Here is a 27,296-nt window from a genome sequence, read left to right as displayed (position 1 = left end):
TTCCCCTATGTTTTCTTCTAGGAGTTTTATAGTTTTAGGTCTGATGTTTAAGTCTTTAATCCATTTTGAGTTAATTTTTGTATATGGTATAAGATAATGGTCCAAATTCATTCTTTTGCACATAGATACCCAGTTTTCCCAAAACCATTTGTTGAAGAGGCTGTCCTTTCCCCATTGAGTCATCATTGCACCTTTGCCAAAGATCATTTGACCATGTATGTGAGCGCTTTTTATTTTTTAAATAGACTTTATTTTTCAGAGCAGTTTTAGGTTCATAGCAAGTACAGAATTCCCATGTATCCTCTGCTCCCCTCCACATGCTAAATATGCTTTTAACTTCCCGAGGCGAACACAGATTGCAGATTTTAAACCTTTCTTCTTTTCAAATACATGCATTTAATGCTACAGATCTCCCTCTAAACACTGCTCACTGCATCCCATTAATTCTACTATGTTGTATTTTCATTATCCTTTAGTTCAAACTATATAAAAATTCCCACTGAAATATTCTTTGACATAGAGGTTTAGAATTATGTTGCTCACCTTCCAAACATTTGTGGATTTTCTGGCTTTTTGTTATTTCTAGTTCAATTCTAATGTGGTTAGAGACCAAACTCTAATTTCAAGCCTTTTAAATTTGAGACTCGCTTTAAGACCTTGCCTCACAAACTTGATGCTGTTTTGTTATGATGGGAAAACCGGTAGGTTCAGACTCATTTTTTTCTGCTTTGGTTATGTATAGTCTACTGCGGTGGCTCAACGCTAAGTTTTGAGATCTTAAAACAGTATTCCTAACACACCACTGTAAAGCAATTATACTCCAATAAAGGTGTTAAAAAAAAGGAAAAAAAAAACAGTATTCCATTCAGGGGCCCGTCCTCTAGGCTTACACCACAGTCATTAGGCTGCGGTTAAAGACAGAGTACTTTTTTTTTTTTTTTTGCGGTACGCGGGCCTCTCACCGTTGTGGCCCCTCCCGTCGCGGAGCACAGGCTCCGCACGCGCAGGCTCAGCGGCCATGGCTCACGGGCCCAGCCGCTCTGCGGCATGTGGGATTTTCCCGGACCGGGGCACGAACCCGTGTCCCCTGCATCGGCAGGCGGACTCTCAACCACTACGCCACCAGGGAAGCCCAAGACAGAGTATTTCTGAGCAGCATCATTGCGCTTTTCAGGAACGCCTTCCACCCCTCACGGAATGGCAGGGCGGTACAAGTGATTTCTCAGTCCTCCACAGCTAAGGGGTGGATAGTTCAGGAACTATCTGTGTACTTTACGAGGCAACGGATACAGTACCCTTTTTTTTTTTTGGTCTCCTCATAGGTGACAAAGCTTCTGAGTTCTCAAATCTCAGAAGCTGAGGGAAAGAAAGGAAGTTGGGTAGAGTTCGAGAATGGTGGCAGAATGCCTCATCCCCGAATTGAGAGAGCACGCCTCTTGCGAGGCCTAACGAATCAGGGCCTCGGGTAACAGCGGCCCTTCAACTCCTCGGCCTAGTAACCCACCCGCAGAGATGGCCTCCCGCACGAACCTGTTCTTTCCTCCTTTCTTCTTTCCCAGCTGCTCAAACTTCCACTAGAAGTGGAACTGGGTGTGGCAAAAAGCCCGTCAGCGAACCGCCGGTCAGCGAACCGCCCCTCACGTGACAGACAAGAGGGCGCGGAGGACCTGGGGAACCTACGTCCGCCCTGGCCCCACCCACTTGACGCCACTCAGTGACCCCACCCCTCCGCCGTGGGGTGGAGCACGAGGCCCCGCCTCCAAACGGCCTCTCCTCGGAGCGCCAGGCTGACCAGTGGGGCGGGGCGAGAGGCCCGGAGGGGGCCAGTGCTGGGCGAAGGGGAGGAAGGGAAGGGAGGGGTCACGTGCGGCGAGCTGCCCGAAGTCACGTGACGAAGACGCTGGGCGGAGGGAGCCGGGGCTGGGAGTTCTCCTGAGGGAAGAGGAGTGAAGTGTGGGGCACGCGGCGGCGGCGATGACAATGGTGAGTGCGCGGCGGCCAGCGCGCTCGCTTGCAGCCCTCGCCCCGGAGCGCGCGGTGGGACGGCCAACGGCGGGCCAGATGTCGCGGGAGGGGCTGCGGGGAGCGGCTGGAGGGGGCAGGCGGGCAGGGCGGGGGTGCCGGGTTAGGCCTGTTTGGCCGCCGCGGGGTCGGAGACTATTGGGCTGCGCCGCCCTTTCCCGGTCTCGGCGATGCCCGAGCACCTGCGGGTGGCGGCGCGTTCTCCTGGCCATGTCGGAGCCTCTGCCCGAGTTCCTCGATCGGCTGTGGGGGCCCTGGCTGGGTACTCGGACCCCGCCTCTGCGGGGGCCCGCCACCCTCTCCCCTTCCAAGGTAGCCAGCCCCTCTGCTCCTCCCGGGCAGCCTCGCTTCCTTTCAGGTGGGGTGACTCAAGAATCCCCCAGTTCCGGACTCGGGGGGACTTGGTCACTCTCTTCCAGTGTTGATCGGGAGCTTGATAAAGTCCGTGATTTTTTTAGCCTGAATACGGTGATATTCAGCGATTTCCTGACCCTAGTTCAGCCTTGATGTTGACAGTTATAGAATGGGAGAGAAAAAGAGAAGGACATTGGAGGGGAGGACGTTTTTAATGCAAAAGGCAGTAGTTTCTTGCGCGCTGTTTTAAGCGTTAGGTCTCGTTTCCCTCACCAAGCCATTCTGGAAACTTACCGCTTTGGGATGTTGAAATGGCCTAGGGAGCAGAGGAGGGAGGGAAATCTGAGTACTCTCACCACAGTTAGTGGGAAGCACCAGCGTGGGCGCGATGGCGTTTAGCTTTGTGTGTGTTGGCGATCTTCTCTAGATTTGATCTCACTTGGCTCATTTTATGGTAGTATTCATTTACTCGGTTCACTTAGCAATCTTATGTTGAGCGCCTACTGTGTGCTCTCTAATAGTACCTGCTTTCCCAAAGCTCACCCGGTTCCGTAAACTGCTTGAGACTTTTGGCTTATAGACCAAGCTAGGTTTATTTAAAAAAAAAAAAAAAGTTACTTTGAATAAATACATTTAAAGTCAGAAATCGAGTTGTTTTAATTTATAAAGAGAGGACAGACATGTTCATTCTTAAACTTGGAACCTTTTCCTCTTTTTTTTAAACAAATAATTACAATACTTAGGTGCTCCCAGGGGCCCTGAGCAAGACTGAAACAGCCCTTGCTCTCTTGTAGCTTGCAATCCAGAGGGAGATAAACATTTATTTGTGTAATTATTTGTTTAACGTGGAAACAAATAATTACAGTTGTGATAAGAAGGAAGTATTGGGGGACCTTGCCTTGTCAGGGAGTTAAAGAAGCCTTCTTTAGTTGAATATAATTTGCAAAGAAAACTTAAAAGGCCCTCCTATCTTTTGCTTACATTTAAAATTATTACTTTTAATGAGCTTTTGAATTATGTTCAAGAGCAATTTTTATTTTCAAGTTACTCTTGAAACAAACACAATTGTAAAGCTTTATAACACTGAAATGGGCACAAGTGTAATAATATATGTATGAAAATTTGCTGTTTCATTGTTCGTGTATGCCCTAAGTGAATAAATTTTGAGAGCCTCTCTTCTGCCTCACCTTGAGTTGCATTTCTTTACAGCCACTGGATGTAGTGAAATTTCTTCAGTGAGGGCTAAAAAGTTTGTATTTTAACATATACACGTGTAATTTTGCTAGATGGTAATGCTCAGTGTTAGGTTTACAAATTATGTGAAAAATCTTAAATTAAGCTAAATTCAGTGATATGTAGTTTACGCTACGATTGGAAAACTGTGAGAACAATTGCTCTAATATTTAAGTAGTCATATATATCGCCCTCTAGTTATTTAAAGGCCACCTAAGAGTTTGAACCTGTATATTATCTAGTATTGCTGCTGAAAATCCCCTATTTTGAATGCTCACTTGAAGATATCTTTTCTAAAAGAACTTGGTAGTCTTTCTCGTAAATGATTTCAAAACTGCCTTCTGTAATTTCAGCAGAAGTATATGTTAATATATCCTAACTCTCTTTACAGCTTTTATTCCTTTTCCTTCTTCTGGTCTTCACCATTCTGACCATTTTTTTCCTCTTTATATATCGGAAGTATTATAATTTGATTGTGAATAATTTTAAGAAGATTTTAATTTTGTGACTTTTTGTTTGAAATACAGAAGATGCACATCTTGAAATAAAAACTTCATTTATTTATTTGGCCACACCATGCAGCTTGTGGAATCTTAGACCAGAGATTGAACCCACGCCCTCAGCAGTGACAGCGCAGAGCCCTAACCACTGGACCGCCAGGGAAATCCCTTCTGTTTTTTTTTTTAGAAATAAAAACTCTTGAAGACTTTGGGTAGAGAATCTTTCTTTCAACTCCTTCTAGAAGGAAAACAAGACAAACTTTTTTCTCAGATATTTTTCTCTCTGTTATCTACATGCACAATTTTCTGGAGGCTTTTACCAAGACTAGTTCATTTTTGATGTGTCCTGGTGTAAAAAACTGGATGTTAACCCAATGCTAAATTCTCATGGCCTCATTAACTTAACCGTGTTAAAGTGCTGTAGTTTATCATCAACCTTTTGTTTTTCTGCATATGCTACACTAGGCTTTTTTTATTCCTTCTGATCTCTCCCAATCTTAGTGTTTTGATTGTGTTGAAAAGTAAGTCCATTTTTAATTTTTAGTTATGAAATACTTCATGCATACAGAAAATAATAGAGGATAACACATAATTTTTACATATTTTTAATGCCTAAGACCTACATTTTTACATATAGTGTCAAAATAAAACTTATTGTTTACAATTACTAATTGTTGTTAATTGTGAAGTTTTATGTGACTTTTAAGTCTTTTATACCATTTTAATTAGTGGCAATTTTGATTTTATTTTATTTTTGATTATTTGATCTTTTAATATCAACTTTCAAATCCCAGTTCAGCTGTATGTGTTAAGTATATGTATGTGGGAAAAGTTACCATAATATTTCCTTTCATTTGTAAAACAATTTTTATAGTTTTCAAATCTCATTTTCCTGCAACCAGCTCTAAGAATATTAAGGGGGAATGAGAAAATTAAATTTTATTTTCCTGCTTCTATTTTATAACCCGAATTTTGGACTGTCATGTTCTACCCTTTCATAATTGGTCCTCCCACAGCAGGCCCCCCCCCCAGCTTTGCTGGCTCAGTGCTTTGCACATACTTGATAAATAGTAACTGATTTTCAGCTGCTATACATTCTCATATTTGTAACTCTTACGAGAATGTATACCATTTTGAGCAAGTTTTGAATTTAAAACTTGGGGTATGAAAGCTAACTAGGAAGGGACAGTGCACATGCCCTATCATTGATGTTTTTCATTCTAAGTTCAGAATAGTTTTCTAATTAAAATTGTTTGTCATTTATAATATTGCCAGGAAAGATTAAAACATCTTGCCAAAAGGAAAATTTGCTGGTTATGTCTTTGGAGTATGTCATAAGTACTAATCTGGCAATTCTTTGAGTTGATTTCATGAAATTATAATCCTTTTGTTAATAAAGGATTAATAAAAATAAAGAAGTGGGAATTCCCCGGCCGTCCAGTGGTTAGGACTCTGAGCTTTCACTGCTGAGGGCCCGAGTTCTATAACTAAGATCCCACAAGCTGCGTGGCACTGCCAAAAAACAAAGAAGCAAGCTCAGAATTTAGGAAAACACTATCTCCTTTGATCATAGTATCATCCTATGACCCACATAGCCTTAGCAGGATCATTAGCTTGTTTGCTGTCCTCCTGAGGACAGAACTGAGCCTTAACGCAAGTTCCTTGCTCTAGATTTTGCTACTGCACCAATACTAACTTCCTGCGGGAGGGCTGGTCTTACCAAACATGCCTAGTTTTAGCTCACTTCTTTTGGGTATTCACAAAATTTACAGAAATTTAATTAGTCTCCTCCATTAGAGCCAGTTTTATTCCAAGGGCTTACTTACACAGTGTAACACATGCTGTTCAGACTTATATAGCAGTAGATTTTACCATAACTAGTACATTGTAATAACTCATGAGTAATTGGGATTGTATGAGTTTCATTATAGCAATATAATGAAAGAACCTCATAGATGTATTACTAAAGGTAACCTTTCAAATCCAGTTGTTAGGATTAATTTTTTAGCCCCGCGGCATGCATGCAGAACTTCCCCAACCAGGGATTGAACCTGTATCCCCTGTAGTGGAAGCGGGGAGTCTTAACCACTGGACCACTGGGGTAGTCCTTTTAGATCTTTGGTATATGTTACTATTTGATTATTTATAGTGGTTACCTATGGAAATGATTGAAATTATAGCGTGTTTAAATTTGTTTTCTTTTTTGTCTTTTAATTTTATTGTGGTAGAAAACATATAACAAATATATCCTCAGCAAAATTTTAAGCATACAGTACAGCATTAACTGTATGCATATTGTATGAAATTTTAGTTTTGATGTAGTATTTGATATAAGTTGTTATTTCCTTGTGAATTCATAGATTAACTGTAGGTTATAGGTAATTAAATTTGAATTTAGAAATGTAGTGACTGACAAAACATAATTATGAACATTTTCCTTTTATTTCAGAGTTTTCTTGGAGGATTTTTTGGTCCCATTTGTGAGATCGATGTTGTCCTTAATGATGGGGAAACCAGGAAAATGGCAGAAATGAAAACTGAGGATGGCAAAGTAGAAAAACACTATCTTTTCTATGATGGAGAATCTGTTTCAGGGAAGGTAAATATTTTGTTTGGAGAATTACCTAGTTGTAGCGTATTAGAATTAGTCATGAGAATGGCTTGTGCTGTATCTAAATTTGAATGATTTTATTAGAGATGGAAAATTTTTTTCAGAAGGTCAGTTAAATCCTTGATTCAATAGAACATTTACAGGAAAGATTCTTAAACTGGAAGGGTTACAGGGGCAGAGTCTAAATTAAACTGTGTGGAAAATTTTGTGTGTTTGTGACTATGTGCATCTGTTTAACTTCAGACACTTTCTACAGTGGGGCTGTGATCCACTTAAAGTTTGTTTCTCCTTTAACATAAAGTTGAGTTGTGGAGATTGGGGATAATTCTCTAGTATACCTTTCTAAAAGTTTCTTTCTCATTCTTTATAGCTTATCTGTCTGTACTACTGTCATTGTGTCTGTTGATCTCATTTCTTGATACTCCGTAGAGGACTTAAGTACATTTGGAACGTGTCCATGCATGGTCAGATACATTTATGATACCTTCTGTGGTTTAACTTTTTCCTCCTTTTCCTTACCAAGTGATGTATAAGATTATTCTTATACCTTATGAAACATGATTAGTACTCATTAGTTTGTGATACTGAAGAATGGTAATATCCTAGATAAAATCAAGTCATAAAACATTTGAAATAATTTTTCAATTATTTTCAGTATTTTTGAAATATTAAGAGTTTCTCTCCCCTGCTTGTTAAGGTGATACATACACATGGTAGATAGTTTGGGAAATAAAATAATTATCTATATTCCCATCATATGGAAATAATTCACTGTTAAAATTTGAATGTGTTTCCTCCTCGTCTCTCTGCATTAGTTAATGTATGTATAATATATTAAGCATAACTTTTCCCTATTATTGGATATTTAAATAGTTTCTACTGTATTTTTCAGACTGCTTGTAGTATATCACTGTATCTTTAGTAATACAGGCATGTTTTTAGTTATAAAACTTTAGTACATAAGTTTTTCTCCAAATTTCTGTAGGATAAGATTACTTCCTTAGAATGAATTCCTGGAAGTGAGTTGCTGGACCAAAAGACATGAATATTTGAAGGGTATCAATACATATTAACCTGGAGAATTTGCATCAAATCACATGTTCACTTAATGCCTTGTTTCACTCAGGGTAGTACTGAATATGGTCACTTTTTAATCTTTGCTATTTCTATAGGCAAAAATGATATTATTCTTTGATAGCATTTCTTTGGTTACTAGACAGGTTGAACTTAGGTTTATTAGCTATTTTACTGCATCGTCTATTCTGGTCCTTTGCCAGTTTACTTACTGATGTCTTAGTGTTATATTTGAAATAAATTTTTTGCTTTTCTACTTTACTCTCCCTTTAAAATGATGGGGAGAAAGAGAAGAGGCCTGGAAGAGAGCAGACAAAATCATTAAAAGGATGGAACATGTCAAACGAGTAAAGGAAATAGTGTTGGTTCTGTAAGAAACTGCCAAACTATTTTCCAAAGTAGCACTACCATTTTCAGCAATGAATGAGAGTTCCTGTTGTACCACATTCTAGCTAGCATTTGATGATGTCAGTGTTCTAGATTTTGCCCATTCTAATAGTTTTGTAGTGGTATCTCATTGTTTTAATTTGCAGTTCCCTAATAATATGATGTTGAACATCTTTTCATATGTTTATCTTCAAATATATATCTTTTTTGGTGAAGTGCTTGTTCAAATCTTTTGCCTAATTTTCATTCGGGTTGTTTGTTTTCTTCTTATTGAGTTTTAAGAGTCGGAAACAGCCCTTTTTGGAAAACAGCCTTTTCTCAGATGTGGCTTCTGCAAATATTTTCTCCCAGTTTATGGCTTGTCATCTTACCTTCTCATTTTCTCGCTACATGTGTAAATTTCCATTTCCCTGACATCTAATGAGGTTGAGTGACTGTTCATATATTTATTGGCTATTTGATGTCCTTTGTGAAATGCCTATTCAAGGCTTTGGGTTTTGGTGGGGAGTTTTTTGGGCTCATTTTTATACTCAGTTGACTTTTTTTCTTATTGATGTGTAGGATTTTTTTTTTTTTGGTATGTTCTTGATACGTGCTTCTCAATATAGAGTCCTTTGCATATGTATTATAAATATCTTTCTGGCTGGATTTTTCACTATCTTAATGGTATCGTTGGATGAACAGGAGTTCTTAATTTTAATACTCTACAAATGTTAGTGCTTTTTGTAACCTGTTTAAGATATCTTTGCCTACCGTATGGGCATGAAGATGTTCTCCTGTTTTTCCTATAATTTAAAACAATTTTACATTTCACATTTAGATCTTCAGTTTTTTGGAATTGATTTTGTCTTTGTGATATAGGAGTCAAGGCTACTTGTTTGTTTGTTTGTTTTTTCCCCACATGGATATCTTATTAACCCAGGACATTTATTGAAAAAGCCATCCTTTCCCCCACTACACTGCAGCATCACCTTTGTCATCAGCCAGAGGTTGTATGAGTCTGTTTCAACATCTCTGTTCTGTTCCATTGGTTTATTTGTGACATATACTTTCATTTTTTATTTTTTTCATTTTTTTTAAAGATAGCTTTATTGAGTTGTAATTCACATACCATAAAATTCACCCTACTAAAGTGTACAGTTCAGAGGTTTTTACTATATTTGCAGAGTTGTGCAACTGTCACCACTATCTAATTCCATAAGGTTTTCATCACTCCAGAAGAAACACCATACCATTAGCAGTAACTCCCTTGGTGCCATAAACTGAATGTTTGTGTCCTTATAAGATTCATGTGTTGAAACCTAATCCCCAGTGTGATATATTGGGGGGGTGGGGCTGGGGGGGGTTGGGAGATGATTAGGTCATGAGGGCAGAGCCCTCATGAATGGGATTAGTGTCCTCAGAGAAATCCCATGTGCACCTTCTGACATGTGAGGACATAGTGAAAAGACAGCCGTCTGTGAACCAGAAAGCAAGCTCTCCCCGGACACCAAATCTCCTGGCGCTTTGATCTTGAACTTCACAGCCTCCAGAAGTGTAAGCAATAAATTTATGTTGTTTTTAAGCCACCTAGTCTATGGTATTTTGTCATAGCAGCCCGAATGGACTAAGACACCTAGCATCCACTAATCTATAAATGTGCTTTCTTTCTCTGTGGATTTGCCTATTCTGGACATTTCATATAAATGGAATCATAAAATATGTGGCCTTTTGTGTTTGGCTTCTTCTACTCAGCATGATGTCTTCAAGGTTTATTCCTTTTTAAAAAAATTTTGGTAAAAAATATATATAGTAAAATTTACCATATTAACCATTTTTATGTGTCTAATTCAGTGGCATTAATCACATTCACAGTGTTGTGTAATCATCACCTTTTTTTTTTTTATAAATTTATTTTATTTATTTATTTTTGGCTGTATTGGGTCTTCATTGCTGTGCTCGGGCTCTCTCTAGTTGTGGAGCAGGGCCTCCTTTTCGATGCAGTGCATGGCCTTCTCATTGCAGCGGCTTCTCTTGTGGCAGAGCAAGGGCTCTAGGGCGCACGGGCTTCAGTAGTTGTAGCACTTCAGTAGTTGTAGCACGTGGGCTCAGTAGTTGTGGCTCCCGGACTCTAGAGCGCAGGCTCAGTAGTTGTGGCACATGGGCTTAGTTGCTCCGCGGCACGTGGGATCTTCCTCGACCAGGGCTCATACCTGTGTCCCCTGCATTGGCAGGTGGATTCTCAACCACTGTGCCACCAGGGAAGCCCCCGTCACCACTATTTTAAAAATTTGTTCATCACCCCAAACAGAAACTTTGTACCCATCAAGCAATAACTACTCTTTTCCCTTTTCTCCCAGTCCATGGATACCTCTAGCCTACTTTTTTAAAAAAATAAGTTTATTTATTTATTTATTTTTGTCTGTGTTGGGTCTTCGTTGCTGCTCACAGGCTTTCTGTAGTTGCGGCGAGGGGGGGCTACTCTCTGTTGCGGTGCGTGGGCTTCTCATTGTGGTGGCTTCTTTTTTTTTTTTTTTGTGGTCGCTTCTCTTGTGGTGCACGGGCTCTAGGTGCATGGACTTCAGTAGTTGTGGCATGCAGGCTCAGTAGTTGTGGCTCACGGGCTCTAGAGTGCAGGCTCAGTAGTTGTGGCACATGGGGTTGCTGCGTGCATGTGGGATCTTCCTGGACCAGGGCTCAAACTGGTGTCTCCTGCATTGGCAGGCGGATTCTTAACCACTGCTCCACCAGGGAAGTAAGTCCCTCTAGTCTACTTTTTTTCCTATAAATTTGCCTGTTCTGAGCCTGTTCTATTTCATATAAGTGGTCATATAAGATTTGTCTTTTTGTGTCTGCCTCATTTCATGTAGCATAATGTTTTCAAGGTTCATTCATGTTGCAGCATGTATCAAAACACCATTCTTTTCTATGGCGGAATAATATTTCAGTATCTATCTGTGTAGTATATGGATGTACCACACTTCATCCATTCATCAGTTGAGGACATTTCAGTTGAGGATATTTGGGTTTCTATTTGTTGACTGTTATGAATATTGCTGTACATTTGTGTGTTAAGTTTTTGTGTGACTGTGTGTTTTCATTTCTCTGGTGTGTATACTTAGGAATGGAATTGCTGGGTCATACGTTAACTCTATGTTTAACTTTTAAGGGAACTGCCAGGCTTTTCCAATGCAGCTGCACCATTTTATATTCTCTTCAGCAATGTATGAGGGTTCCAGTTTCTTCACATTCTTGGCAATACTTATTATTGTCTGTATTTTTTATTGCCATCTTAGTGGGTGAGAAGTGGTCATAATGGTTTTGATTTGCATTTCCCCTAATGATGAATAATATTGAGCATCTTTTCATGTGCTTATTGCTGTTTGTATGACTCTTTTGGAGAAAAGTCTGTATATATCCTTTGACCATTTTTAATTGGGTTATTTGTCTTTTGATTGTTGAGTTGTAAGAGTTCTTTATATACTCTAGATACAAGTCTTTTGTCAGTTATGTTTTGCAAATATTTTCTCTATTTCTGTGAGTTGTCTTTTCACTTTCTTGGTGGTGTCTTGAAGTACTAAAATTTTCTATTTGATGATGTCCAGTTTATCTTTTTTAAAATTTCATTTCTCATGCTTTTGGTGTCATCTGAGAAACAGTTGCCTATCCAAGATAATGAAGATTTACACCTATGTTTTCTTCTAAGAGTTTTGTAACTGTAGCTCTTACATTTAGTTCTTTTATCCATTTTGAGTTAATATTTGTATATGGTGCAAGGTAGGGATCCAATTTCATTTTTTTGTATGTTGAGATTGAGTTGTTCCAGCATTATTTGTTAAAAAGAATATTCTTTCCCCATTGAATTGTCTTGGGACTCCTGAAGCATATACTTTTTAAAGTTAAATTTAATTGCCGTCTGTCAAAAAAAGCTACAGAGAAGGAAACAAAATTACCCATAAGCATACATTCCAGAAGTAACTCCTGTTACGAGTTTTTTCTGTAGTTTAAAAAATATAATTGGCATTATACTTGTATACAGTTTGACCATGCTTCCTTCATGTGACATACCATGCACATCTTCCCACATCATTAAATATTCTTTGACCTTATTATTTTTATACTTTAATTATACTCCATCATATGATGTACTACAATTTGTTTAATTATTTACTTGTTTTTCTGAGATATTAATTTGGAAGGCAGGTAACTAACTCATCCTGGTCACAGATATATGGAAGATATAGAAGCATGAATATTTTAATTATGTAGTTTACAGACAGAAGTAACTGAACTTCGGTTTTTATTGGTCCTTAATTTCTGTTGTCTTTTGAAAACACTATTTGTAAGAAAAGCTTTTAAGAGTCATGCTACCCATATTTTTTATAGTAAAGAATAAACCCGGAAGTATGCTTTTTGGTATGTTAGCTAATCCTTAAATGTTTCGAGTTTTGTTTTTAATATGTATGTACTTTATAGATATTTTGTCAAATTAAAATGTTTAAAATTAAGGTTTCCATTTGGCACATATGAATTTAGGGATTTTAGATTATATATTTAATTTGAAAAGTACGTAAGATAATCATACTCAAAATTTAAATCTTTAGACATTCTGTTTTTAGGATGAGTAGCAGACTCAGGGCAATAAGCATTGCTTTTAAGATCAGGAATTATAACAATATATTGTTGGTTATAAAAGGCTGAAAGTGATCTTTAAGATCAGTTCTTAGAATTAGTAATAACCTTACATTAAAATGCTGTTGTAGAATTTAACTATTTGACCTGAAAACATATTTGAATAGTTGAAAGTTTTCCCTTTTATTGAGTCTTTATAGTTCTCCAGCTGTAAAGAAGGATTCCTTACTAACAAAGAAGATGCTTTAAGTGTACGTATAAGTAAGAGGTTCATTACTGATTGTATATGAGTAGGTTTTACCTTCTCTGGCGCTATAAGGTCTAGGTAGGATCTAGGTATGTGGTGGTGTCTCAGACTTCAGAAATGAATACCTGAAATATTTATACATTGTATTCATCTGGAAGCAATCTGCTAGTAGGCCCGAAAAGGATTGTTAACATCTCTTACAATTTCATGTTTTGGCAGGTAAACATAGCCTTTAAGCAATCTGGAAAGAGGCTAGAGCACCAAGGAATTAGAATTGAATTTGTAGGTCAAATTGGTGAGTTTTAAAATAGTATTACTTTTTTTTTCTTTGATAACTGAGTTTGAAGAGAGTTTAATTTGGCACTTAGCTTTATGGAAAGAAGGAATTGATTTTGCGTAATAAAAGAGGATTTATTTTATAAACATTAAATCATGTTTCTTTTAATTGTATTAAATGATATTTGACTAATCCTGCCTTTATTTGTGATTAAACTTAATTACTAAAAGTGAAAGGAGTTATGTAAGCTACCAGCCTTGAAAAATAATTCAAGTAAATTAGTTTACTCACTGAAATTTCCATCTGCCTACATTTTTCACCAGGTTTATTCACAATTAGCAGTGTCACCTTCATCCTTCACTTTCTAATTACCCATGCCATTTGTCTTCCTAACTTAGTGTGTACCTGTAGCCAGACTCACTTGTCAATAGAAAATTCCATGTGAAAAGGAAAAGTGTAATTTCTTTTTGACTTAGATCAACTTGTGTATGTTTCCATATGTGTATTTCAGAGACATTCTTGATTTAGTAGGAGTTAAACTGTATAAATCTTTTGGTACTGCAGATTCGGAAAAGAGAAAGGAAAATAGGTCCTAGCTTTCTAAGTTTTATTGTACATTTTTAAAGTATCAAAATTGGAATGGGTGGATATTTATTTACATGTCTATTTTGGATGAGATTATATTTAAGGGGCAAATTATAGTAATTAACTGATAGTTGATTTTAGTCTTTTGCGTATTATAGTTTTATCAAGGTAATATATTTGCCTAACTAAAGCAAAACAAGACAATACATTTTTTGCCTAGAAGGGAGGAAGTTCAGATAATTGCTGGAAATATGTCTGTTAAAACAGCTTCATACTGGGCAAACCCTAAATGTATTAAAGGAATGAATTCATTTTTTTATAATAGAAATTTTCATTTTGCTATGCTGCTTGAATTTTTTTATGCCTAAGTGGAGCATAATAGAAAGATAATGGAATTTAGATCATAGCTCTAGTATTTAAAGTGGAGATAAATCCAACTAATTCTTTTTGTAAAAATTATTTGCTTTGGAAGTAGAAGTTTGAGTTTTAATGAGATGGGTATTAAATATAATTGGTCTTTTTGCTTTTTAAAATTTCTTAGAACTTTTCAATGACAAGAGTAATACTCACGAATTTGTAAACCTAGTGAAAGAACTAGCCTTACCTGGAGAACTGACTCAGAGCAGAAGTTATGATTTTGAATTTATGCAAGTTGAAAAGCCATATGAATCTTACATCGGTGCCAATGTCCGTTTAAGGTATGAACGTGTATCAGAAACTGTAGACAGAATCAAAACCAGAAAGTAATGACTACTATTGAATGTCTTATTAGAACGTCTAATTATAATTTTGGACTGGAAGGCTTAAGATTTTTTAAATTCTGTCAAAAATTTTTTTTTTTTTCTGGGTAATGCTCATCTGATGTAGTAAGAGCCTTCTGTAGTTTTAGAGAATCCTATTATGAGAAGTTTTAGTCATACACTTCCCTGTATGAATCGTTCTTAGGTACTTCATTTGTCCTGTAAATGAAATTACTCTCTAAATCCATTAGTTTCCCAATGAATCTCATTTAGTGTATGGTTAAGAAGTGATCTAGAAAAAAAGAAAAAACAAACAAAAAGCAGTGATCTAGAGAGATGTCCTCAAGTAGGCTTGATGATGGTGCTTCAAATTGATCTAAAAAGTATGTACACTATTCTTAAAATTGAACTTTGTATTTTTTCTATGGTGGGGGCATTTATTTAAAAATTAAAACTTCTTCATGAAGTAAATGGAGTAAATTGATCCCTAAGGAGTTCCAGCAGAGAAAGCAGAGTTGCAGTTAATGTTTGCTTATTTAAAACACTGAGATATATCACAGGAGATTTAACTTGTCCTCTCCATTAATTTTGTAGGTATTTCCTTAAAGTGACGATAGTAAGAAGACTGACAGACTTGGTAAAAGAATATGATCTTATTGTTCACCAGCTTGCTACCTATCCTGATGTCAACAATTCTATTAAGATGGAAGTGGGCATTGAAGATTGTCTACACATAGAATTTGAATATAATAAATCAAAGTAAGTACCTTTCACAAACAGATAACATAAATGTTCAGGGAAAATTAAGAAATAAACCTTTTATGTCTTTGTAAATTGGTCAAGTTAAGGATAGAATCAACATTAATCTGATGTTAACAGACCAACAGAATCTCTGAGCTGAAAGAAACTTTAGGAATTTAGTTTTGTTTCTGACTCAGCGCAGACGTCTTTATTATTCTATTCCTGGTAATTGACCATTTTTTATAGAGGATCTCACCATCTCAGAAGGCATCTAATCCTATGTCTCAAAAAATTTATCTTCTTGTCTTGAGATCATTTTAGCTGGTCATCTCTTTAAAAATAAGCAAAAATGCTCTTTTTCTGACTACATGAGCAATACATTTTTATTATTAAAAAAATTGACAATGTAGAAAAGTCAAAGGAAGTAAAAATACCACATATTTTCACCATTACTACTTAACCACTATTAAATCCTCATGTATATCTTTTCATGGGAGGGGGTATATATGTTTATATATGTTGTGCATTTTCAGAAATGGGCTCTTATTTTATTTATTAATGCCTTTTAAAGCTTTATTATGGAAAATTTCAAACATATACCAAAGTATATATCTAACAATATTAATAATTTCTTAACCTCGTCACATATTTAGTCAGTGTTCACTTTTCCCTAATTTACTCATAAATGTTTTGTCGCCATATGGTTTGTTCAAATCAGTATCCAAAGAAGACTTGCTCAAATCCAGTGGATCCAAACACACTACATTTGTTTTTTTATTCTTAAATCTCTTTTAATTTATAGGTTTTCTCTTTTATTTATTTATTTTTCACTAAAGTTTATTGTTGAAGAAATGGATGTTCATTCTTTTGTCCCCTTCCTGTGCACTCTTCTGTTACATCATTTTTATTACTTGTCATGTCTCAGTTTATATCACTGAAATTGTGATACACACGTGTTCAGGGTCTTAAATTATATTGTTGATAAAATTATTAGATAGTTTAGGACCTAAAACTTGTCACTGGAAGCCTCCTTTCAGACTAACATAATTGCATTAATCAACTCTTGGGATATTATTTTGAGATCAAACCTGGGAGAAGTTTAAAAAAAAAAAACCCTCTGGGAATTACAGGAATTCCTAGGTTTGCTACCATGTTATTTCAAGGTCCCTGGAAAAGTCTTTGATTAGTAGGTATTACAGCAACAAACTCAATTTATGGAGTCTCTCTTTGTGGCCAGGTGATTTGTTAGCTGCACTATTCTAGCACTTGGAGTAATACTGACACTAAACCCATGTGTAGAGTTTTTAATGTTCAAAACATCTTCATACACCAAATAAAAATTTTCAGGCATAAAAATCTTAATTTTCCATGCTTAAGCTCTTTGGAAACTAAGTTAACCTCTACGTAGGGACCAACAATTAATCAGGCTAATTCTTCCCTCTGAGGTGTATCGATGGTCAAGTAAACTTTGCTTCCTTATTTTTATAGTAAAACGATGAGTACTTTTTTCAAAAAAGAACATTAAACACATGAATGGTCAGAATGGTATTCTTAAATAGTAATTATCCTACAGATACCTAATAAATCCTTTCAGGACATATTTCACTCCTTTTGTTTGTTTTGTAAACTGATATTTAGTAAGTGACAAATACTCTTTCCCCAAAGGTATCATTTAAAGGATGTGATTGTTGGAAAAATTTACTTCTTATTAGTAAGAATAAAAATCCAACATATGGAGTTACAACTGATCAAAAAAGAGATCACGGGAATTGGTAAGTTGAAGAGTATTTGAACTGAAATTCATTTTAGTTGAAATTTTGAAATCTTAAAATATTGTTTAAACTTAAAATAAATATCCACCTTGGAGACTAACTTTGATACTTAATATTGCTGGCAGTGAGTTATTCATTTATGTTTTTAAAAAAATTAATTTTTGAATACATAATAAATTCACATCGTTCAAAAACAAAGTGTGAACGATTATACAGTAAAAAGTGTCCTGTTTATGTACTCCAGCTACTCATAGGTGATATGTTTGTAAGTTTTAAAATCCTTTAAGTATTTATCCATATACCTGCAAGTGCCTCTACATTACACCCTCCCCCTTTTTTTAGTTAAGTGGTTATATACAATACATACTTTAGAGTTCTTTACATATCAATGTGTGGAACACTTCCTCATCTTTCTTACAGTATTCCATTCAATGGGTGTACTAGCTATTGGTGGACATAACAGGTTGTTTCTAGTCTTTTGCTATTATAAACAATGCTTTAGTTAATAATATTATTTCACATATGTGTTGGTTTGTGTGCAAGATAAAATCTTAGAAGTGGAATTGCTGTTTCCAAGGGTATATTCATTTGTAATTTCAATTCATATCAGTTTCTCCTCTTTATGGACTGTACCAGTTTGCATTACTACCAGCAATGAATGTAGGAGGGTGCCTCTTTCTCCCTGTATTCTCATAAGCATGATGTTACAAAACTTTTAGCTGATCTCATGGGTGGGGGAAAAGTTTAATTCATTTTTCTCATCTGAGTGAGGGTGAGCATCTTTTCATGTGTATAAAAGCCATTTGTATTTCTTTTCTGTAAACCACCTATCCATATCCTTTGCCCCATCTCTATTGGATTATTAGTCTTTTCCTTTTGATGTGTAGAAACTCTTTATATATTAGGAAAATCAATCCCTTTTTCTTCTGTTTTTTTTTTCTTTTTTGGCTGCATTGGGTCTTCGCTGCTGCGTGCAGGCTTTCTCTAGTTGCCGCGAGCGGGGGATACTCTTCATTGTGGTGCACAGGCTTTTCATTATGGTGGCTTCTCTTGTTGCGGAGCATGGGCTCTAGGCACATGGGCTTCAGTAGTTGCAGCATGTGGGCTCAGTAGTTGTGGCTCACGGGCTCTAGGGCGCAGGCTCAGTAGTTGTGGTGCACGGGGTTAGTTGCTCCATGGCATGTGGGATCTTCCTGGACCAGGGATCGAACCCATGTCCTCTGCATTGACAGGCGGATTCTCAACCACTGCACCACCAGGGAAGTCCCCCTCTTTCTGTATTAAGAGCAGCAAAATTTCCCCAGTTTGTCTTGCTTATGGTGGTTTTTGCCATCTAGAAGTTCTTGATGTTTACGTAAGTCAGATTTATCAGTTTTTACTCTTATGGATTCTGGGTTTTATACCACAGTTAGAAAGGCCTTTTTTACACTGAGGTTCTAAAAATTTTCTGTGCTTGATTCTACTAAAGTAATACACTATAGTTTAGGAATTTTAATTAATTAAAATTAAATTAAATTAATTAATTAAACTTTTAATTCATTTGGAATTTGTCCTGATGTAAGAGATCAGCTATGGATCCAACTTTACTTTTCTCCAGATAGCTGACCAGTTGCCCCCAAATCTTCTATTGGTTCATAACTGCTTTTTTTTTTTTTTTTTTTTTTTTTGCGGTACACGGGCCTCTCACTGTTGTGGCCTCTCCCGTTGCGGAGCGCAGGCTCAGCGGCCATGGCTCACGGGCCCAGCTGCTCCGCGGCATGTGGGATCTTCCCGGACTGGGTCACGAACCCGTGTCCCCTGCATCGGCAGGCGGACTCTCAACCACTGCACCACCAGGGAAGCCCCATAACTGCTTTTTAATTTTAATTATTATTATTTTTTTGGCCACGCCATGTGGCTTGTGGGATCTTAGTTCTCTGATCAGGGATCAAACCTCTGCCCCCTGCAGCGGAAGTGCAAAGTCCTAAGCACTGGACCATCAGGGAATTCCCTGATTTTAATTAATATTTAGATTTAGTGTGTTCCCTTTAACTTTGCTGGTTTTCTGCCAAAAAGAATTTTAGACAACACTTTTTAAGAATTTATAATTGGTAGTCATGATTTTAAATATCTGTAATTTCTTAATCTCCATTTTTCACCTGCTAATAAAAGTTAAAGTGATTAGGGACTTCCCTGGTGGCACAGTGGTTAAGAATCCTCCTGCCAACGCTCAGATGTGAGTTAGAGCCCTGGTCCTGGAAGATTCCACATGCCTCAGAGCAACTAAGCCCGTGCGCGACGACTACTGAGCCTGCATGCCACAACTACTGAAGCCTGCACGCCTAGAGCCCGCACTCCCCAACAAGAGAAGCCACAGCAATGAGAAGCTTGCGCACCTCAATGAAGAGTAGCCCCCACTTGCTGCAATTAGAGAAGGCCCGTGCACAGCAACGAAGACCCAAGGCAGCCAAAAATAAAATTAATTAATTAATTTAAAAAAAAGAAAAACTGTCTATGGTTTAGAGAATAAAAAGACAAGCCACAGACTGGGAAAAAAATATTTAAAAAAAAGTTAAAGTGATTTAAAGATATTAAAACCAAACTTCAGGTTCCCATTTGTTGTTTAAAAAGAAATTGTTTATTTAAACATTTTTTTCTAGTTATAAAAATTATATTCAGTTTTGGAAAATTTTAAATAAAAAATAATTTGTACTCATAGTCCAGAATAGACCTTAGCCTTTGCATATTGTATATTTCACAACATTGGGATCATTACTGTGTTTTAGTGTACCTTTTAAACTTATCTCATTGACTTTTTAAAAGAACTGTATGTATGTCAGGTATTCACTTTGATGTTTTGTCTATGTTAAAGTTAACAAGAGAACATTTTGGGTGTTGCAGAGAAAACTAGCATGTCAGTGCACTGCTATGCATTGATAGTTTCTATTTTAGCAGATATTAGAAATGATAGAAGGAAGTCTGTGAAGATTATTTCTGAACTGTATACAGTTGACCCTTGAATAACATGAGGTTTGAACTGCATGGGTCTACTTATAGCAGATTTTTTTCAGTAGTAAATATTACACTACTACATGATCTGCAGTTGGTTGAATCCACAGGTAGGGAGGAACCGTGGATAGGGAGGAGTGGAGGATACAGAGAACGGACTATAAATTATACACACGTTTTCCTGTGTGTACGGTCAAGCGCCCCAGCCCCTGCAGTTTTTCAAGAGTCTATTGAATTACTTTGGGAGGAAGGGAGTGCGATCTTCAGTTGGGTGGTAAGTAAGTGTAGATCAAGAAATAGAAAAGAATGATCAACATTTTCACAAAAGGGGAAAGTAAATTAGTACTAAAATAATGTAGTCAGAAAATAGGAAGAAGGTATAAGTCTGGAGATCATATTCTAGCAGTATTTAAATTAATATCATTTACATTATTGCACTAGGACCCAGTACCACAACAGAAACAGAAACAATCGCTAAATATGAAATAATGGATGGTGCACCAGTAAAAGGTAATACACTTTTCATTTACTTTTAAGTTACAGGTAGTGCAGATAGCACTGTTCATGGCAGATTAGTTTGAAAGTATTTATTCAGTGTGAATATATCTGTGAATTCTTAAAACGATTCTTACAATGATTTTTAAGATTATCTTTGTATAAATGCTGAGAAGACTATAGTAGTACTTTCTAGTTTGAAATAAGGTTTAATTTTTTACTCAGTTTAAATTTAGAATTTAGAAGAGACATTTATGGATATCTCTTCCCTAGTTCTGAATTTATAATATTTTAATTACCTTTTGTTACAGTAGTTTCTCTCTGTAAATCTTTTTTACTCATGCTGAACATAAGGTGCAGTATAATTAAGTAGTCATTGTGGGATTTTGGAGTTCTTATATAGCCCTCAAGAAAATAAGCAGTTCCCTTAGTAGATAATTTTCAGTGTCTAAGACAATGAAGCCAGTATTTATCATTTTAAATTTATGTCTTTGGGTTTTTCTTACTCTGTTAGTAATTACTTCAAAGAGTAGTTACCATTTACTGAGTACCAACTATAGATGAGGCATTGTATTCTCAGGCGCTGTCAAGTTCCCTACCACACTTTGAGTTAGGTAGTGGTAACCCTTATTTTATACATGAAACTGAGATGTAGAGGTAAAAAACTTGTTAAAGGTGATACACTGTAGGGGAGGCAGAACTTTCCCTCTACCCGTCTTAGATTTTCAGCTGGAATTCTTTAACAAAAAGATCAATAAGAGAAAAACAGTTGATTAATGCATGCAGTACACATCACCCAGGAGAAACCTCAACAAAAAAGTAACTCAAAGCTGTGACTTAGAATTTCAGCCTATATAGCATCTTCAAAAGAACAATAAATTTGGAGAGAAATGACTGGGCAAAGGAAAGCAGTTTAGGCTTCCCAGGGCGGCAAACTACGGGCAGGTAAATATGTGGGAGAAAACCAATGGAGTAGGCTTGTTTGCAGGTTCCTCTGGTGCCATCCCCGGCCTGAAAAAAGGCTGTCTTCAGTAAAAGGAGAATTTATATCCTGCCTTTAGGCAGAACAGGGGATTCTTTTCTGATTTTACTGCTGCTTAATTGCCTTCAGCTCAAAATAATCTGTATGTCAAAGAGGAATATTTTTCGGTGACATATTCTGGTTTCCTTCAATATCTAGTCATTGCACAGTTGGAGTTTGAGTCCAGGGGTTTCTGACTCCAGGACTCTTGTGTGTGTACTCTTGTGTTATGCAACATAACTTTGTAAAATTCCAGCAGCCACAAATTTTTATGTAAAGTGATGGGTTGTACATCTTTAAGGAAATAGATATACATAAGAAAACTATTACATAAAAAGGATTCAAAGCAGAATATGCAAATAATTATTCTTAGAAAAAGAGAAGCCATGAGAATCTGAATAGCAATCTTTTTGCTATTGCTTCATTGCTAATGAAGGAATGTCATCATTCTAAACATGTTTGTTGCTTTGGGTGAATTAGTAATAAGTATTCAAGAATTTATACACATGATTAGAAATTATGGTACAGATGAAACAGATGGTTAAGTGACTTGGCTGGAGTTGGGATTCAAATCCAGGCATTTTGGCTCTAGAGCAGTGGTTCTCATCTAGGGGCAATTTTGGCCCCCCCTCCCCAGGGGACATTTGGCAATGCCTGGAGACATTTTTGGTTATCATATTTGGGGACTGCTACTGGCATCTTGTGGGTAGAGGCCAGGAATGCTGCTGAACTTCATACAGTGCATAGGACCTTATCCATGACAAAGAATTATCGGGCCTAAAATGTCAATAGTGTCAAGGCTGAGAAACCCGTCTAAAGCTTTTGTTATGCTGCTGTCTTGTGAGGAACTGAAGCATTAATGTCTTCTCTATGATGCTTAGTTTTAGGTGTTATGTAACTATTGATATATTTAATCATCCTTTAGAATTAAATGGAAATTGCTTTTCTTTCAGGTGAATCAATTCCAATAAGACTGTTTTTAGCAGGCTATGACCCAACTCCAACAATGAGAGATGTGAACAAAAAATTTTCAGTAAGGTACTTTTTGAATCTAGTCCTTGTTGATGAGGAAGACAGGAGGTACTTCAAGCAGCAGGTATGGTGCCACCCAGATGTTATTTTGTTCTGTGGCAATTCCAAAAACACCTGGAAAGCAGCCATTTTTCTAAGCTTTATTGTACTGAGCAAGTGGGGGTTTCTAAGTAAGTGAAAACACTGACAGTATGTTATAGAAGTAAGCATGAATGGAACTATGTTGTAATCCATCTCTTCCCGGTCATTCTGCAGGACTCCAGAATGGGCTATAATTTGGCAGGGCTTTTTTTTTGTTTTGTTTTTTTTTTAAATTTAATTTTGTGGCATGCGGCATCTTAGTTCCCCTGCCAAGGATCGAACCCGCGGCCCCTGCAGTGGAAGTGACGAGTCTTAACCACTGGACCACCAGGGAGGTCCCTGGCAAGGCTTTTATTTTTCTCTTGAAACCTTTGTTTTTTTATAAAAACAATACCTGCTATTTGTTTTAAAAAAAAAATCAGGCAATAAAAAACAATGAAGTAAAAGGTCAACAAAAATTCCACCACCATTGTGATTAGTTTTCTAGACAAATTTGTATATGTGCTTTTAGATCATTATTATGCATATTGATCTTTAATTTGTTTTTTCAGTCAGTAGTATCTTGAATAGCTTTCCTTTATCAACAAAGATTTCCTTTATCACTTTTAATGACTGCATCAACTTGATGGATTTGGGGGTTTCCATTTTTCCATAATTAAACAATCTTCTTATAAATGTTTTTGAGATGACCCAAATCTAATACTTTTTTTTAAAATCTATGGCTGCGTTGGGTCTTTGTTGCTGTGTGCAGACTTTCTCTAGTTGTGGCAAGCGGGGGCTACTCTTCGTTGTGGTGCGCGGGCTTCTCATTGCAGTGGCTTCTCTTCTTGCGGAGCACAGGCTCTAGGCATGTGGGCTCCAGGCGTGTTGCGGCTCGTGGGCTCTAGAGCACAGGCTCAGTAGTTGTGGTTCACGGGCTTTGGTTGCTCCACGGCATGTGGTATCTTCCCGGACCAAGGATTGAACCCATGTCCCCTGCATTGGCAGGTGTATTCTTAACCACTGTGCCACCAGGAAAGTCCCTAATACTTTCTTTTTTTTTTTTTTTTTTTGCGGTATGTGGGCCTCTCCCGTTGCGGAGCACAGGATCCGGACACGCAGGCTCAGCGGCCATGGCTCACGGGCCCAGCTGCTCTGTGGCATGTGGGATCTTCCCGGACCGGGGCACGAACCCGCGTCTCCTGCATCGGCAGGCGGACTCTCAACCACTGCGCCACCAGGGAAGCCCCCTAATACTTTTTTTTTTTTTTTTTTTTTTGCACTGTACGCGGGCCTCTCACTGTGTGGCCTCTCCCGTTGTGGAGCACAGGCTCCGGACGCACAGGCTTAGCGGCCATGGCCCACGGGCCCAGCCGCTCCGCGGCATGTGGGATCTTCCCAGACCAGGGCACGAACCCGCGTCCCCTGCATCGGCAGGCGGACTCTCAACCACTGCGCCACCAGGGAAGCCCACCCCTAATACTTTTTTAATATAAGATGTTTATCATAGAACTTGTTCTCATTTGAAAATCAATTAAAAGCCTTTGGTGAATTTTGAATAAAAAATAGTGATTAGAATGGTCTTCTGTATTCGGAATCAGATTAATAAATATTTGAATGTCAGTTGAGTGTTCAAAACTAAATAAGAAATTATTCTGGAAAAAAAAAGGAAATTATTCTGTGTTGAGTACTGTGATGAATACAAAAGCTACCTTTTTAAACATGGTTTGTCCTCAAGGCCCTCACATTGCCGATATGTGGAAAGAGAGAGTGTGTATAATTAACAGAAAACTGAAGTAATAGTTTGACAGTAATTGGGAAGAGAGAAAAGTTACTCTGCTAATGCTGCCATAATGCTGTATAATTAAACATAGGTGATTTATAATTTCAAATTAGATTATATGAAATTTACAATTTCCAAATCAATTACATATTGTGGCCCTATTGAGTAGTATATGCTTCCCACTGGCATTCATTTGGATGTTTAAATTCTGCTATGTTGGTTAAAAAACAAACAGCCTGCCATGACTTTATGAAGCAAGTAATTTTAAGAATTTAGAAGAGAAGAGATCTCAGGATGTATTGGTTAGGGTGAGACTTAGATAGGCAGAGGAAGAGGGATTTGAAGAATATCAAGGGGAAGATGGAGAGAAAGTTTAATTTGAAGTGCGTTAGATGCAGAGAGTAACCCAGTTTGGCTGGTGGGGTACTGGGGTCTAGGTAGGGAAGAGAGTGATGTTGATAAATTGGATAAAGGTTATGGAGGGCTTGAATGCCGGGTTGGAGATTTATCCTGGAGGAACTGAGAACTATTGGAAGAGTCATCCAAGCAATGTTTTAGACTAATCTGGAAATGATAGGAAGGATAGCTTAGAAAGGGGTATCAGGCAAGGGAGGGAGAGCCATCTACCAGGAAGCTATTTTAGTATCTAAGGTTGAAGTGACAAGGGCTTGAATTTGGATAAGGGCAGTGGAACAACAAACAAAAGGTAGATTTTAGGAATTCTTTAAAGCAGTAATAGCTAGGACTTTGTGCCAGATTGGATTCATGGTGGTGGCATGCATGGGTGCTGGTGGGAGCGGAGTTGCCAGAAGGGGAGGCCCAAGATTAGAATTGGAAGAAGGTGAGTCAATAAGGAAAGAGGAGGGCTTTTGTAGGGAAGAAGTTAGTTTTGTTATGGTTAAAATTGAAGTGGCATTATTTCTATGGTGAAAATATAAGGAATAATATGAGGACATTAATTTGTTGTCTTGCATTTGTCTTCTAGGAGATAATTTTGTGGAGAAAAGCTCCTGAAAAACTGAGGAAACAGAGAACAAACTTTCACCAGCGATTTGAATCGCCAGAATCGCAGGCATCTGCTGAGCAGCCTGAAATGTGAACTGAATAGGAGAAAAAAAAGAAAAAAACTCCTATATCTGTTGAGATTGAAGTTCGGCAGTTTAAAGATGGTCGCAGTGTGTAGGGCGGGGAAAAGGCCAAAACCCCATTTATGATAGTCTTCCTTTATCTTACAGTGCTGAGTTTATTTTATGACATAACTAAATGTTATTCATGTATATACATTTAAAAAGTGCTTTCTTTGAAACACTGGAACTTTCTTAAACTGCCGTGTTGTTGTTTTTTTAACCACACACTTTCATTTAATGATAAGCACTCAGCTGTACATCAGCATAAACATTAAAGATTTTCATGTGAGTAGGTTGGTATTTGTAATTTTGCTTTCTTTCTGCATAATGTTGATTACAAATTCTTTTATTCTCCTTTTTCATGCTAATGATTACCTCTTATTCTCTACACGCAAAAAATTAAACATTTTGTGTTCAAATAAAATTAGAAAAACCTGAGTGGCCCTTAATCCTGCAAAGATTTAAAACATGGCATCTCAATATTTTTGAAAACTACATTTTTGTTTTTCCATACGTGTTTGAGAAATGCATATGAGTGTTTCGTTGTAGGTGCCTCTGAGTCTACCATTTCATGGCTTCCTGAATTTTGTTCTCTTTGAAGTCTTCTGTGATGTGAATATTAAATTTTTTTCCATAAGAGATTATGTGGCATGTCATTGCAGCTTTTTTTGGGGGGGGTACCATATTAAGTAACCATTTTGCTACTACTATCAGATAGGTACCACGGTATGTTTTCTGCAATGTGGAGTTGACTCTGTGTTGGCATTTTAGTTTGTTAAAACTATATAATTTTTCCATAAATACTTTGAAAAAAAATTTTTTGATTTAAGGAATCTTTTTAGCACATATATGCAAATATAATTTTCTTGCAAATATTCTCTTCCCTTTTCAGGGGAAAATTTGAGGATGGGGGACTCAGGAGAACTGGTGAAGTATGTAGTTACCCAAATCTCGACAATTTCATGTTTGTTAAATTGGAAAGTTGACTAGTTCAAACTCAAATTTAAACCAGTTCATCCACTCTGTTTAAATTTTTTTAATATTAAATTCAAGTATTGTTCAAAGCCTCTGAAAAAGAAGGTTGTAGTCATCTGTTTTTATGCTATGCATGGGGTCTGATCGCAAATACACTAAATGTGGGGTGTAGGAACTAAAATGAAGCCTGTTGTGTGAAACTACTTTCACTTACGGTTCATTGGTTTTTGTACCAATATTTTTTTATACACTTCAGTGCAAGTCTTGTCAGTTAACCTTACTTTATGGGTAAGCTAAGTAACCCAAATTACATTTCTTTAAGCCTGTTTTACTACTATGGCACTTTGAAAAATGGTCAGTAACCAACTTCTTAACTGGCAAAAGGTTCCAGGTACCATGTGCTGGAGCATCTATTTTAAATGTGGATATCTGTGAATGGTAATGTTTTCCTTCATGTAAGTGCCTGTTCAGAGTTTCAAAATTTTAAAATGCCAAATATTTTCATGGTCACTTGCATGTAGTAATCTGGAAAATATTCAAAGAAAAATTGAAAAACAATTGTATTTAACCAGCCTCAAATTGTGCAACCATGATGTATAATAAAGAATTTGAAACATACTGAGCTTGCTATGTGAATGATTAAAATATTTATATTCTCAAA

At 37.1% G+C, this 27,296-nt stretch overlaps 1 protein-coding gene across 2 annotated transcripts; it reads left to right on the top strand.

Moving 5' to 3' along the window:
• Positions 1-1,824: 1,824 nt before the first annotated feature.
• On the top strand, positions 1,825-27,296 carry VPS26A (VPS26 retromer complex component A). 2 transcript variants are annotated; one of them, XM_067710737.1, is made up of 10 exons: positions 1,856-1,983; positions 4,137-4,630; positions 6,559-6,708; positions 13,259-13,334; positions 14,443-14,599; positions 15,236-15,400; positions 17,048-17,154; positions 20,584-20,652; positions 22,612-22,754; positions 25,519-27,296. In XM_067710737.1, exons 3-10 carry the CDS (start codon positions 6,631-6,633, stop codon positions 25,630-25,632), a joined length of 909 nt encoding a protein of 302 aa, XP_067566838.1. In that variant the 5' UTR covers positions 1,856-1,983; positions 4,137-4,630; positions 6,559-6,630; the 3' UTR covers positions 25,633-27,296. The 2 variants fall into 2 exon arrangements, with proteins under 2 accessions (XP_067566837.1, XP_067566838.1); XM_067710736.1 differs by lacking the exon at positions 4,137-4,630 and having other exon boundaries at positions 1,825-1,983.

This window comes from Pseudorca crassidens, chromosome 16 (assembly GCF_039906515.1).
Source record: "Pseudorca crassidens isolate mPseCra1 chromosome 16, mPseCra1.hap1, whole genome shotgun sequence".
NCBI lineage: Eukaryota > Metazoa > Chordata > Mammalia > Artiodactyla > Delphinidae > Pseudorca > Pseudorca crassidens.
This window is presented reverse-complemented; position numbering and strand designations above follow the sequence as displayed.